The 16758-nt window shown below is 28.7% G+C and overlaps 1 protein-coding gene across 1 annotated transcript; it reads left to right on the plus strand.

Moving 5' to 3' along the window:
* The first annotated feature begins 10736 nt into the window (after positions 1 to 10736).
* Positions 10737 to 11357, plus strand: LOC139841777 (uncharacterized). Its single transcript, XM_071831997.1, has one exon. The coding sequence runs from the start codon at positions 10737 to 10739 to the stop codon at positions 11355 to 11357; it is 621 nt and encodes a 206-aa protein (XP_071688098.1).
* The last annotated feature ends 5401 nt before the right edge of the window (positions 11358 to 16758 follow it).

Genomic DNA, 16758 nt, shown 5'->3' on the forward strand with positions numbered 1-16758 from the left:
TAGTAATAGATTATATGATTTGAATATAACTAGTTTTAGAAAACTAAACTTTATAATATCTATTTGATTTAGTTCCAAATGTACAAACACGTTTTCAGTCTAAAAGAACTTTGTTACTAAAACATTTTATAATATAGTTTGAATAGGTATATAAAACTCAATTAAAGCATTATGTGATAAATATTAAAGTACATATATTTATTGTTTCAAAAATATAAAGCGTTTTGAATATATAATAGAAAACAATATTTATTTTTCTAGCAATATATAAATAAGGTTTTAAAATAAATAATATAAATGTCGAGAAGTAGAAATATATTATAAAACTTTAAGATTATTAAAGTTGTTATCATTATCTTTTATTATTATAAATCTTAGGAATTATATTAAACATTTAGAGTGTCACGTCTTCTTTAAAAAGAATATAACTTTATAAATATCTAAAACCACTTTTGACAATTGTTACCAAACCATTATGATAAAGATAAAGGTTTTAACGTTATCTTAAACTTTAGAATCTTTCTAGAAACCTTTTGACAAATTAGAAATGATAATGGTCCGTGATTCAATGAAATATAAATAAATATAACAAGAAGTAAAAACGTATTTTTTTCAATATATGTTTAATATATTTATCGATGGAATTAGAAGATAATATCAAACGATTTAATTAACAGATATCTCCGTTAGCATTTATCAATTCCATAAGTATTGTGATGTTATTATAAGTCTCTGTTGTGAGGTCCATGTTGATTTAAGAAATCTTTCCTTTTTAACATCATTCGGAATAAATGGTAATGAAATCTACAAGTAAGAACAAAAGTGTCAATTAACGAGAACTAGACAAAAGTTAGTGGAGATTCCTGCTTAATTTTCAAAGCATGCTTTACAAAAATTTCCTCGTGACTCTTGATAAGTTAAATAATTTAGCTTTCATAAAATTTAATGTAAAAGTGAAATCATGTAGAGTAAATAATTGAGTTAATGGTTGTCGACAAGATAAACCCATTTGACATGTTACATTAAGATGATTTCATACGTTTATTTATTCATTGGACTTTACCCTTCGATTTATGAACAACCTCTAAAACATGAAACCCGTTATACTTTATATGTAACTTAAATAGTTGAATCGAAATTAATTCATTTACTATTCATATGAATAGTAAATGAAAAGAAATTAATTAATTTACTATTCACATGAAAGCGACATTATATAAATTATTAATTATAAGTTACATAACATACCCCTGAAGTATTTAATAAATACGACTTTTTAAAATATTAAAATTCATTCATTCGATTGAATTAAATGAATTCCGTAATTTACGGTGGCACGGAATGATCAGCAGACTAGTACGTACACTTTACATCGAACGTATATAGTAATTTTTTTAATAAATGGACCTTTTTACAACTAGATTTATAAAGCTTAAGACCAAAATAAATATATGTATTCAATTATAAAAAGTAGAATTTTTTTATTTATACTTTTACCCGTCAATTATTAGCAACAGAGTACGAAATACCGGTCCGTGAAAACTGTCGGTAGAAATGACAAAACATGGGCGGCTTTTAAATCCCACGTTTGATTCTATATTATTATTTTATTATTACTTTATTATATTATTATATTATATTTATATTATTATATTATTATATTTATTCTATATATATCGATCGAATTCAACTTCTGGTTCATCCATTTCATTTCTATCAATCTCGATATCTCTCTCTATATATATTTATATTTATTATTATTATTATTATTAATATTATTATTATTAATCCTAATATTATTAGTAGTAGTATTAGTATTATTATTATTAGTATTATACATAAAATATTACGACGAGGTCATGAGCGAGTTATTTTCAAAAATGGTTTTCGAGTGAGTCAAAGCTAAGGAAATTATGGGTTATAGCTATGGAAGTTATGGGTAATGTTCGTGGGTATTGTTCGTGAGGTCAATCTAGTGTTTATCCGTCCCGTTGCGTCTACGTACTTTCCTGCAATATTGAATCACAATATTGATACGTGAGCATTCATATCTCATCTTTTATATATTAATAGTGTATCCATGTCTAGTGCTCGAGTATATATGTTCATGCATGCTTGTATGCTTAATTTCGTCGTTAGATAGTTTATGATGAATCACGAATTTGATACATATGCTACTGAGATAAGGTACATGATATGCATGTCGTTGGAAAGCTGGCGAAAAATTAATAACTTTTCATTTAGAAATCGTATGGGTTCGATGAACGGATTAAAAGATATGGTCAACTGAATTATTATTAACTTTAGTATTATTATTAAAACGGTTATTATAATTGTTATCAATTGATGTTATTACTAAAATTATCTTTATTACTAAAATTTAATATTTTTATCAAAATTATCATTTTATGATTTTTATTATTTTTATCATTACTATTAAAAGTATCATTAACATTAAAACTATCATTTTTATTAAAATTATCATTTTTAATAGAAATATCATTGTTATTATAAAATATCATTATTATTATCATTTTAGTATTATTATTATTAAAAATTATCATTTTGGATATAATTATTATTTTTATATTATTATTATTACAGTTAATATTAAAAAGTATCGTTATTATTAAAATTATCATTATTAGAATTATCATTTTATAATTAATATCTTCATTAGTAAATATAAATATTGTTATTAATATTATTAGTAGAACAAAAATGAGTATTATTATTATTATTATTACAAAATAATACAACTTTTGCTCATAATTATTATTATCAGTATTATTTTATCAAATAAATATGTGATACAAAGATATTTATACCACACGTAATATAATTACATTAAAAAATACATACCACTATATTTTATGATATTAAGTGAACTTTATAAATTTTATTACTTGAGATATATAAAAGTGTATTTTTATCATATATAAATTTTAAAATAAATTTTTATTTATTAATAAATGACTTGTATTATTTACTCTAATAAAATCTGATATATATATATTTAAATATATAAAATGACTATATTTAAGTAATATAATAAACGTGTATAGATTTTGAAAGTCATTTTCGGAGTAGATGACTTTTGTTGACTTTTGCATGTCGGTCTCGAGCATTAGGATTGTGATACACTATGACCTGACCTAGCTTGTTAGACTGTTATTGACCAACATAAATATATATATACCTAATATAGGTTCGTGAATCCGAGGCCAACCCTGCACTTGTTCAATGACGACATATGCATAATTGCTACGAAATACAGTATTGTGAGCTTCATTACTCCCTTTTTAATTGCTTTTGCAATATATATTTTTGGGCTGAGAATACATGCGTTATTTTATAAATGTTTTACGAAATAGACACAAGTACTTGAAACTACATTCTATGATTGAATTATTATACCACGTATTCCCCGTTTTAGTCTGGTAACCTAAGAATTAGTGAACGCCACTAATTGACGCGAATCCTAAAGATAGATCTATGGGCCTTGACAAGCCCCGATCAGAGAATTTGAACTGCTTTAGTACTTCGAGGTTTATATATATACAGATGAGGTTCCTGTATGGGGATATGCTAGATGCATTTTGTTAATGTCGGTTACCAGGTGTTCATCATATGAATGGATTTTATAGCAGTGAGCAGACATGCATGTTATTACGAAAACAAATCTTGTGGTCTATTAAAATTACGGAAATGATTGTTTATAATAAACTAATGAACTCACCAACCTTTTGGTTGACACTTTTTAAGCATGTTTATTCTCAGGAATGAAAGAAATCTTCCGCTGTGCATTTGCTCATTTTAAAGATATTATTTGGAGTCATTCATGGTACTTTTCAAAAAGACGTTGCATTCAAGTTATTTGAGTTCAAAAAGAGTGTTATAGAGTGAATGACATATTAGTCATCTATATATATTGGGATACGTGTGAAATGTCCCGTTCATATTGATTATAAACGTTTCATATTAATTGGTTTCGTTGCGAGGTATTGACCTCTATATGAGACGTTTTTCAAAGACTGCATTCGTTTTTAAAACAAACCATAACCATTATTTTATCGACAAAGGTTTAAAGAACATAACCCAGATTATCAAGTAATGATAATCTAAAATATCACACTTACACACGACCATCACATAATGGTTTACAATAATTAATATGTTACAACAAAATAAGTTCTCGAATGCAGTTTTCAAATAATATTATTCAAACATGGACTCCAAATCTTGTCCTTAATTTAGTATGCAACAGCGGAAGCTCTTAACAATCACCTGTGAATAAACATGCTTTAAACGTCAACAAAAATGTTGGTGAGTTATAGGTTTAACCTATATATTTATCAAATCGTAATAATAGACCACAAGATTTCATTTTCCATAAACAGCATACAGGCATATAGCAATCTGTATAAAAATCATTCATATGATGAACACCTGGTAACCGACATTAACAAAAATGCATCTAGCATATCCCCATACAGGAACCTCATCTGTATATATATATATTCCTCGAAGTACTAAAACAGTTCAAATTCTCTGACTGGGGCGTGTCAATGCCCATAGATCTATCTTTAGGATTCGCGTCAATTAGTGGCGTTCACTAATTCTTAGGTTACCAGACTAAATAAATAGGGATACGCGGTATAATAATTCAATCATAGAATGTAGTACAAGTACTTGTGTCTATTTCGTAAAACATTTTTCAAAACTGCATGTATTCTCATCCCAAAAATATTAGATAGTAAAAATGGGACTATAACTCACCTTCACAGATTTTCAATTCGTCGAAAGTCAGACTTGGTCACAGGACGATTCACAAACCTATAACAAATATATATATATATATATATATATATATATATATATATATATATATATATATATATATATATATATATATATATATATATATATATATATATCAAAATGTGATAGAATTATATTCATATCATATTTTTATTTACGTGTTAACGATTTAAGTTGTCAAGTTAGCAGTCCAACGTTAGTAGTTCACAATTAGTAGTACATATATATTTCAAAACATAGTGTATACGTATTGTATAAGAATCAATCATGACCCACGATACAGCTATTGTCTTTGAAGTCATCTCGACGTATTGTGTATGTGGTGTCTTTCGATTTATCCGACGAATTGTATATATATTGTCTAAGACTCAATCACTACCCACTGTACAACTATTATCTTTGAAGTTATCTCGACGTATTGTGTACATGTGTCTTACGATTTATCTGACGTATTGTATATATATTGTCTAAGGTTTAATCACGACCCACTGTACAACTATTGTCTTTGAAGTTATCTCGACGTATTGTGTACATGTGTCTTACGATTAACCTAGACTAGTATGGTACAAGGAAATATGTATGAATACATGTATAATACAAGAAAAGTTAGCTAGGATATGGTTAGTATAGATTTTTATCAAAAAATCACGTAGCTAATTTAGCTTGTTTCTAATCAATATTGTTTTGCCCATAATTTCTTCGTTACAACTCCGTTTTGAGTGATTCAAATTGCTATGGTTTCGGAACGAACTAAATTTTGTGAAACTAAACTGAAAAAGTGACGATTTATAGTCTGATTTACAGGTTACAAGTCGGATTTGAAATAGGTAGTCATTTTCGTCGAAAGAACGACATCTTGATGACCATTTTTAAAAACATACTTCCACTTTGAGTTTAACTATGATTTTTAGACACGTTATCATGTTCATATGAAAAATCATTTTCCCAGAAGACAAGTTTCTAATTCAAAGTTTAAGATAGGTTTTAATTATCCAACCCAAAACAGCCCGCGGTGTTACTACGACGGCGTATGTCCGGTTTTACGGTGTTTTTCGTGTTTCCAGGTTTTAAATCATTAAGTTAGCATATCATATAGATATAAAACATGTGTTTAGTTGATTTTAAAAGTCAAGTTAGAAGGATTAACTTTTGTTTGTGAACAAGTTTAGAATCAACTAAACTATGTTCTAGTGATTACAAGTTTAAACCTTCGAATAAGATAGCTTTAAATGTATGAATCGAATGATGTTATGAACATCATTAGTACCTCAAGTTTTGTGGATAAACCTACTGGAAATGAGAAAAATAGATCTAGCTTCAAAGGATCCTTGGATGGCTTGAAAGTTCTTGAAGCAGAATTATGACACGAAAACAAGTTCAAGTAAGATCATCACTTGAAATAAGATAGTTATGTTTATTGGAATTGAACCAAAGCTTGGATATGATTATTACCTTGATTAAGAATGAAAATTTACTGAGATTAGATGGAAGTTCTTGATCTTTGATGAGTTGTTGGATTGGATTAAAAAGATTGGAAGTAATCTTGCAACTTCTTGATTCTAGGTTGTTTTATGAAACTAGAACTTGTAGAATTTATGAAGAACACTTAGAACTTGAAGATAGAACTTGAGAGAGATCAATTAGATGAAGAAAATTGAAGAATGAAAGTGTTTGTAGGTGTTTTTGGTCGTTGATAATGGGTTAGATATAAAGGATATGTCAGTTTGTTTTCTTGTAAAAAATTCATGAATGATTTATAATATTTTTTGTAATTTTGTGAGATATTTCATGCTAGTTGCCAAATGATGGTTCCCACATGTTTAGGTGACTCACAAGGGCTGTGTATTATACGAGTATGAATACGGGTGCATACGAATGTGTATTGTACGAGTATGAGATATTTCATGCTAGTTTCCAAATGATGCCAAATGAAGTGTATATACCAATAGTAAATACATCTAGAAGCTGTGTATTGTACGAGTATGAATACGGGTGCATACGAATGAAATTGTTGATGAAAACGAATGAGATGTAATTGTAAGCATTTTTGTTAAGTAGAAGTACTTTGATATGTGTCTTGAAGTCTTTCAAAAGTGTACTAATACATCTAAATACACTACATGTATATACATTTTAACTGAGTCGTTAAGTCATCGTTAGTCGTTATATGTAAGTGTTGTTTTGAAACCTTTAAGTTAACGATCTTGTTAAATGTAATTAATTCATTGTTATTATACTTAATGAGATAATGAATTATCATTTTATCATGTTAACATAGTGTATTAATATATCTTAGTATGATTCATAAGTATTAAGACGTTATTACATCGATAATCGTTATATATATATTGTTTCGAAACCCTTAAGTTAGTAGTCTCATTTTATGTATATAGTTCATTGTTAATATACTTAATGAGATACTTGATTATCATTATAACCTATTAAACATATATATATATATATATATATATATATATATATATATATATATATATATATATATATATATACATAACCATATATATTTAATTATGTCATATAAAAGTTCATACGTTCGGAAACTAGATTATCACGAGTAAATTGACGAACAGATATGAGGTTTTTAACGATGTTAGGGGTTACAAGTACATTATTTAAATGTAACGGTTGGTGGACAATGGGTAACAAGCTATGGCCGGTGTTAGTGACGGGAATGGTGTTCCCGTTACCAATAGCTACTGATGAATATTTGCAATTATTAAAAAAGTACTAAGATTATCAATACAGGAGGTAAGATGTGAAGACGCACCGTGTCCATGTGCCATTCTGCATTCCCAGTGTCCTGTTTATGCACAAAAACAGAATGTGTTGGACGAGTGTGGTCTTCAGATCCAGTGTAAATGGGCTGCTGAAAGTTGGGCCTTGGAAGATGTGGAGCTTGTGTGTAAACCCGGTTTAACTCGTTAATTGCATTCTGTTGGGTTTCAATAATCTCCAACAGTTGGGCTTGAGTGGCATTGGCCCAATTACATGTATCTTGTACGCCACTAGGGCTCCACATAGTTGTGTTGTGTGACGAATTCAGTCATGATTTGGTCATGCTTGTTGAAGAGTGTGGGCACCACAAGAATTATAAATTATATTGGTTGCTAAATTTTTGTTTACAGCCGCCGTTGATTATGATGATAAGGAGAAAATAAATATGCAATTCCAATAGCAATAAATCTTGAATGCTTGTACTAATCAATTAAAAAGTCGATGTAGGTATAGAATCTCAGTACACTTTGAACCTTTAAAATAATCACCAAGCATGAAGGATAGAAGTAAACATCAAAAACACGTGGATAGCACTCAATAATTATAGATGGTAGGATTTATATAAAGGAGTAGGTAAGTATGAATAATTATTTTAAGAATAAAGAAACAAAAGATGATTTAGAAAAAGAAGGCTATGAAAGTGTAGGATGGCATATGTGTTGCCGAATGTAGCAGGCAAAAAAAGAAGAAAAAAAAACGGTAGAAGAAAACCCTACAAATTTAGGCTCGATACCATGTTAACTTGGAGATAGTATTATTTCTGATGATCATTAACACTACATACAATGCTTAATATAAAGGCAATAACCCTACAAATATAAGATGGGCAGAGCCCAATACTAGATGGGACATTGGCTAACAAGGTCCATAAATATAACTAGTCTAACACTAATCACTATTCATCGTCATTAACATCTTTCTTCATTCCATCATTATTCTTGTTCTCCTTCACTGTTGCAGGTTAAAAAAAATACATACGAGCAGCCGCAAGAACAAACAGCAATATCATCATCGAAATTACGCGAATCGGAACAGTAACATTTAATGAATAGTTCTGGGTCTTGTTCGAAAGGCTGCAGTGACCGTAAAAATGTTACTGCAGTAGCAGACGTTAACAGCAGACTTTGCAGAAGAGGGAGAGAGCGATGGTGAGGTGGTTGTGTTGTGGTGGTCGTGGGTTTCGAACAACATGACCAGTAGTGTATCGATCATTGATAGAGGGTTTTCGAAGATGATAATTATAGTGAACCGAAACGAAGACATAATAGGTGATTTAGTGGTGATGTTTTGGGCTGCAACAAAGGACGAGTAGTAGCAGTTCAAATGGGTCTTTGATCATGTACAGGAACAAACTCAGAAAAACTCGATAGTCATGGAGGTTTATGAAGAAGAGAGGGAAAGAGAGAGATAGGTAGTTCATGGTTATCGATGGTGGAGAGGTGGTGATTGACGGTGGTTGATTGAATAGAAACAGAAACACAAGTATAACAGCTGTAGCTCTCAACAAAAAGGAAGAAATAGGAAGTGGGTTTCGAGGGTTGAAGTGGTGTTTTACGATGGTGAAGGTGGTGGCGGTAATGGTGATTGTAAATAGAAACGAATAATAGAGGTGGTGGCCTCCGGTTATTAACAAGCTCGTAGCACTCGATGGTCATAGTGATGGTTAACGATAGTGTATGGTTGTAGGGTGACGGGTATAGTGGTCGTCGAAGGTGATGGTGACTGAGGTGGTTCATGGTGGTTGAAATAGTAAGACGATGATGGCTATGGTTGGTGTTCGGTTTAGCACCACAATAATTAACAAATGGGTTTTTGGTGATGAGGATGTCTAAGAAAGATTGTGTGGGTGTTGAAGAAAGAAGAAGGAAGATGATTAAGAAATTGTTAGTTATGAATGGTGTACATATGTGTATGTGTTTATATATAGAATAAAGTTAAGTTTGCTATGATCAAAAACAGTAATCGGGGTTACAAATATGCACAGTAAAATATTTAATAATACTATTATATTTCAATTGATTCATGAATGTGTTCAATCAATAACAAGAAAAGATGGCAAGTAGTGGTGAATGGAACAGTAGATAGAAACTAGTAACGAATGTGTTTATGTGTTTAATCATATATGTATATGTAATACTTTAAAATTAATAATTAATGATATTAATATAATAATTTAATTATTATAATTATAATATAATCTAATAATAATGCATGTGATAGAATGAAAGGAAACAGTTCAGTAACTTAAATCTTTGATTTATCTGCCGATAGGTTTAACATAGAGAGTATATCGTACTCCGTTGTAAATCAGTGACGGATAAAAGTCCTTGGAAAAATCCCAAATTCTTACAGTAATTATCTTTATTTATTTTAGTCATTATGGTATAAAATTCGATCATTAACTATTTAAAATTATTAAATAAAAATTAACTCACTGTCCACGCTCGATCCTAGGTAAAATATAAAAAAAATTAAAACTTAACAAATAGTTCCTAAATACATATTTAATAAGCCTATAAATTATATATAACTCATTTTCGAATCACCGTTTATTTTAAAATCATATAAGTTTGAATTTAACTTGTTTAATATCAATCGGAACATCAAACGAGTATTACAATTATTTAATATTTATTTTTAATATACTTTGTATATGTATATATATATATATATATATATATATATATATATATATATATATATATATATATATGTGTGTGTGTGTGTGTGTGTATGTATTTATTTTAATAATAATATTATATTATATTTTTATTTTACATAGTTAATTAAAGCACATGGTATTTTAAGTTATACATCAAATATATACATATCTATATATATTGAAATATATATTTATCTATTTACAAATAGTTGTTCGTGAATCGTCGGGAATAGTCGAAGGGTAATTGCATATATAAAAACAGTTCAAAAATTTTTGAGACTAAACATAACAGACTTTGCTTATCGTGTCGAAATCATATAACGATTAAGTTTAAATTTGGTCGGAAATTTCCGGGTCGTCACATCTACAAACTCAGTGGTGGCCGGCGACGATAATATGTCGGATTACATGAAGACGGCGATAGCGCATATCAACGATTAACGATCGAATAGATCACATGTTGATACAACATCAATGGTTTACTGACGAGATCACGAAATTAAAAGGCGACGAAGGTTCCAGCTTCCGGCATGGTTCATCGCAATTGATGAGGTTCACAAAAGGTGAATTTCCACGGTTTGACGGCTCTGATGTGAAAGAATGGTTGTATAGATGCAAGCAATTCTTTGAGATCGACAATTTGGAAGATGAGGAAAAGATCATAATAGTGTCGATTCATTTGTATAAGAAAGCCCTAACTTGGCATCAACAATTCATGAAGCTTAATGGTCCGGTTGAGTGGGTGGTATATGAACCAGCGATCTTGAAGAGATTCGGCACTACAATTGAAGATCCAATGGCGGAACTTAAGAATCTGAGGCAAACCGGTTCAATTGATAGTTATTATGAAGAATTTGAGGCGTTGTTAAACAAGGTGGAGCTGAGTGTTACGCAAGCTATAAGTTTGTTCCTTGGAGGCCTGCAAAAGGAGATTGAACTAACCGTTCGAATGTTCAAACCAAAGACGTTAGAGGAAGCATATGGATTGTCTAAACTACAAGAAGATACGATTGCTATTACCAAAAAGAGGTATAATTCGATACTCCCAACTCCTAAAGGTAGCTCCTATGTACAGTAAAACGACCCGTTCATACAGATTATAAACGATTCACAATAGTTGATTTCATTGCGAGGTATTTGACCTCTATATGATACGTTTTGTAAACATTGCATTCATTTTTAAAAGACAAACTTTTCTTTCAACGAAAGTTAACAGGTATGCATACCATTTCAAAATACATCAACTCTATACCAATGATATAATTACGTATCCCAATATATAAATGACTAATCTGTCATTTATTCAATAACAATCTATTTGAACTCGAAGGACTTAAATGCAACGTCTTTTTGAAAAATACCATGAATGACTCCAAATAATATCTTTAAAATGAGCAAATGCACAGCGGAAGATTTCTTTCATTCCTGAGAATAAACATGCTTAAAAGTGTCAACCAAAAGGTTGGTGAGTTCATTAGTTTATCATAATCAATCATTTCCGTAATTTTAATAGACCACAAGATTTTCGTTTTCACATTACACGTAACCCGTGTAATAAAATAATACACATAACCTGTGCATAAAAATATTATTCATATGGTGAACACTTGGTAACCGAACTAACAGGATGCATATAGAATATCCCCATCATTCCGGGACTCTCATCGGACATGATAAATCGAAGTACTAAAGCATTCGTAACCCGAATGGGACGTGTCAAGGTCCATAGATCTATCTTTAGGATTCGCGTCAATTAGGGGCCATTTCCCTAATTCTTAGGCTACCAAGCTAAAAAGGGGCATATTCGGTTCGATAATCCAACCATAGAATATAGTTTCATTTACTTGTGTCTATTTCGTAAAACAGTTTATAAAACAGCGCATGTATTCTCAGTCCCAAAAATATATATAAAAAGGGAGTAATGAAACTCACAATATTGTATTTCGTAGTAATTACGCATATGACGGCACTGAACAAGTGCAGGGTTGGCCTCGTATTCACGAACCTATATTAAGTATATGTATTTATATGTTGATCAATATCTGTCTAACAATTTAGGTCAGGTCATAGTGTATCCCAATCCTAATGCTCGAGGTCAACATATAAAATTTAACAAAAGTCATTTCAAAAAGTCAATCTGACTCAACAATGAGTTTTGAAATCTATACATGTTTATTATATAATTAAATTATTAAAGTATAAGTTTTGATAGTTGAATGAATCGATAATTTACAAAACTCAAAACATTATATAAATAACTAAACTATCAAGTTCGATAATTTTATAGGAATCAGTGTAATCTCGTTTGACAATCGGTCAAGGCTAAAAGTTTCTCATTATATTCAGAATACTACACAAAAGTTTTCAAAAGTTAACTCGACCTGAGTAACACGTAGCGACTGTTGTGGTTTTGACATTTTAAAGATTTGAATTTAGTTTTTAGGAAAATGCAAATATGACCAATTGACCTACTTTGACGATTCTTAGAAAAATATCCTAGACTTGGTTTGGGAAACAGACATAACTGAAAGCTACAAAGTTATATCATTATTTATTTCAGACGCTATATTATATTTGAATGATCATGGCAATTGAAAATATTTTAACATTTCATCTGATTCCTAATACTTGTAAAATCAGACTATAGTTATTATAAAGCTTTAAAACATTTATAAAACAGTCAATTTTGACAATTGTTCAACAAGACGAGACGTGCCCTATATAGGAATTCATTTATTTGACTGATCATATCTAAAAGCCCAATTTATCAATCTCATAAAGAAGTTGTTTAAATATTAATTGCAGATTCAAAAGCAATTTCAATTAACTTCAAACATAATTCAATTGACCATATCTTTTAATCCGTTCATCGAAATTACGCGATTTCTAAATGAAAAGTTATTAATTTTTCGATAGCTTTCCAATGACATGCATATCATATACCTTTTATCAGTAATATATGTATTAAATTCATGATTCATCATAAGCTATCTAGCGACTAAATTAAAGCATACAAGCATGCAAAATCATATATACTCGAGCACTAGTCAGGGATACACTATTAATATATAAAAGATAAAATAAGAATGCTCACGTATCAATATTGTGATTCAATATTGCAGGAAAGTACGTAGACGCAACGGAGATGATAAACACTAGGTTTGACTCACGAACAATACCCACGAACATTACCCATAACCTCCATAGCTATAACCCATAATTTCCTTAGCTTTAACTCACTCGAAAAATCATTTTGAAATTACTCGGACAGCACTCCGTCGTAATATTTTATGTATAATAATACTAATAATAATACTCCTAACTATAAGATTAATAATAATATTAATCTTAATAATAACAATAATAATAATAATAATAATAATAATAATAATAATAATAATAATAATAATAATAATAATAATAATAATAATAATAATAATAATAAATATGAATATATGTAGAGAGATATCGAGAGAAAGATTGATGAATGAATGAATAAAACTGAATTCGATCGTTTTTAAAGGGATGTGGCTGCCACCAACCCCCCATGGGATCGCATGGGTTTTGAGGGTCACAGCCATGCGATCGCATGGCTCCTGTGGCCAGCTCACATTCCTTTATTTTCAGTCTGCCGACACTCATTTATATATATATATATATATATATATATATATATATATATATATATATATATATATATATATATATATATATATATTTAATCTTAATAATTAATTATATATTATTTTATATTCTTGAGCATAATTGATTCGTAATTTTAGTTTCGATGACTATTGCGTTAACGCTCGACTTATGTCATGGTTCCAGTTTCTCGATCGTTAATTCGCACGCTTCCAAATCTTGTACTTAACGTTTCACGGTTTGTACCTTTAACAATAATTAGACTTTCTTTACCTATATACTATATCACTCCAAATGAAACTTATACATTTAAGTGTTTTGATCATTTGCGTCTATAAATCATTTCTCGTTATTTGTTAGAATACATTAAATAATCCGTTAAGTCTTTATTATAAATATAAGCAAATCGTTTTAGATCTAAGTTAATATTATATTTTATCATGTTATAAAACATATATATTATCATTTAAAAAATATATATAAGTTTGTACATATTATATATAATTGAAATATTTATTTAATAATATAATATTTAGTTTTTCCAAAATTAATTATATTTCAAATTTCATTATATACAATTTAACCTCATTTAAATAATAGAAATTATTATAACACATAACGTTTACACTTTAAAACTTAATTTGATATAATTCATTTATGTGTCAGCGTTTATTTTAACTTCTCAAACATCCTAATTAACTTATTTAAATATCAATCGAATCAACAAACTAATACCACTATTGTTTACAAAATAATTTGAATTTACATATATATCTTTATATTAAAAGTTAATAATATTTTTACTAATCTTTAAGTTTTAAAACACGTTTTCACCTCTCGTTTTATTTATTTATATTTCATTGAATCACGTACCATTATTATTACTAATTTGTCAAAAGGTTTCTAGAAAGATTCTAAAGTTTAAGATAACGTTAAAACCTTTATCCTTATCAAAACGGCTCGGTAACAAATTATCAAAAGTGGTTCTAGATATTTATAAAAGTTATATTCGTTTTTAAAGAAGACGTGACACTCCAAACGTTTTATATAATTTCTAAATTTATAATTATAAAAGATAATGATAATAACTTTAATAATCTTACATTTTATAATAAGTTTCTACTTCTCAACATTTATATTATTTATTTTAAATTTCTATTTTTACAAGATAATCAATATTATATATCACAAAATATCTTGTATTTAAGTAATACCTACATGTAAATATATTCTGACACGTTGTAAAATATACTAATCTTTTTAAATATAACATAGTTCGTTTTATATCTTTGAAACAATATATTTGTAAATTTAATATTTATAATATAAAGCTTTAATTAGGTTTTTCTAACTTTATATATATTCAAAACGTTTATATTTTTGAAACAATAAATATATATATTTGTGATTTAATATTTATAACATAAAACTTTAATTAAGTTTTATATACATATTCAATTTACATTATAAAACGTTTCAGTAACAAGTTCTTTTAGACTGAAAAATGTCCTCGTACTTTTGATACTAAATCAAATAGGTATTGTAAAGTTTAGTTTTCTAAAACTAAATATATTCAAATCACATTACTTACTAATAGAACTTATGTTTATTTTAATTTCTTATAAGTTGGTATTACATTTACTTAGTAACAATCGAATGTTACTATATTTTACTAATCGTACTGAAACCGCTTATATATGTATTCAATATACTTTGTCTATATATATACATGTTTCACATAACACGTTTCATTACGTATATGTTTATCTAAAACAAATAAGTATAACTTTATACGTTTAATACTTTGTTAACGTTTTCAAGTCATATTCTCATAATAGACTTCATTACTTCATCAATCAAATCGTTTAACGTTTTACTAACGTTTCTCAATTTATTATTCACATACCCATATATATATATATATATATATATATATATATATATATATATATATATATATATATATATATATATATATATATATATATATATATATATATATATATATATATATATATATTTACAAATAATGTTCGTGAATCGTCGGGAATGGCCAAAGGTTAATTGAATGTATGACAACAGTTCAAAATTTTTGAGACTCAACATTACAGATTTTGCTTATCGTGTCGGAAATATCAATACATATGAAGATTCAAGTTCAAATTAAGTTGAAATTTTCTGGGCAGTTACAGTACCTACCCGTTTTTGGCAGAGGTCGTCATGGCTAACAACCAGAATGTTTTCATGACGAGTACGAGTCGATAATTAGAGTTTTATCACCATCGGGTGTCACGACCCTACTTTTTCCGTTATCTTTTACCGTTTGTTATTTAACGTCCGTTAATTGTTATCCGTGCCCCGTCATTTCTATGACTTATATTATTATTTTAGTAATAATATATTATTTATTATGTGTTATATGAATAATTGTATTCGTATTTAATATTGTACGTTTCTACGTGTCGTGGATTTCTATCCGACGAATCATTTCGGTTTTCAAACCAACGGTTAGACTTTTGGGATTTTTGAATCCAAATTATTTTAATTATGATATTTTTATATCATATGATTATATAAAGTATTTATATATTTTATTTTTCGCGAGTGCGCGATTCCTCCGAAGATTTAATCGCGTAATGGCGTTTTCGCGTTTCGGGCTTCGTTCGGGCATTCGGGCCACAAGCTATTGAACATTATACCATGTTGGGCTAAAGAGAGGCCCACCCTCTCATATTTTCGGCCAAACACCCCCCTTATCCCATTCCTTTCATGTTTTACACATATACTTGGAAAATATGCTTCATTTCCTCATATATCATTTTATTTTCTAAACCTAA

This window comes from Rutidosis leptorrhynchoides, chromosome 1 (assembly GCF_046630445.1).
Source record: "Rutidosis leptorrhynchoides isolate AG116_Rl617_1_P2 chromosome 1, CSIRO_AGI_Rlap_v1, whole genome shotgun sequence".
Classification (NCBI taxonomy): domain Eukaryota; kingdom Viridiplantae; phylum Streptophyta; class Magnoliopsida; order Asterales; family Asteraceae; genus Rutidosis; species Rutidosis leptorrhynchoides.

What these genes read in the sequence shown, in the direction of transcription:
- LOC139841777 (XM_071831997.1), top strand. Translation starts at nt 10,737, where the DNA reads ATGTTGATACAACATCAATGGTTTACTGACGAGATCACGAAATTAAAA.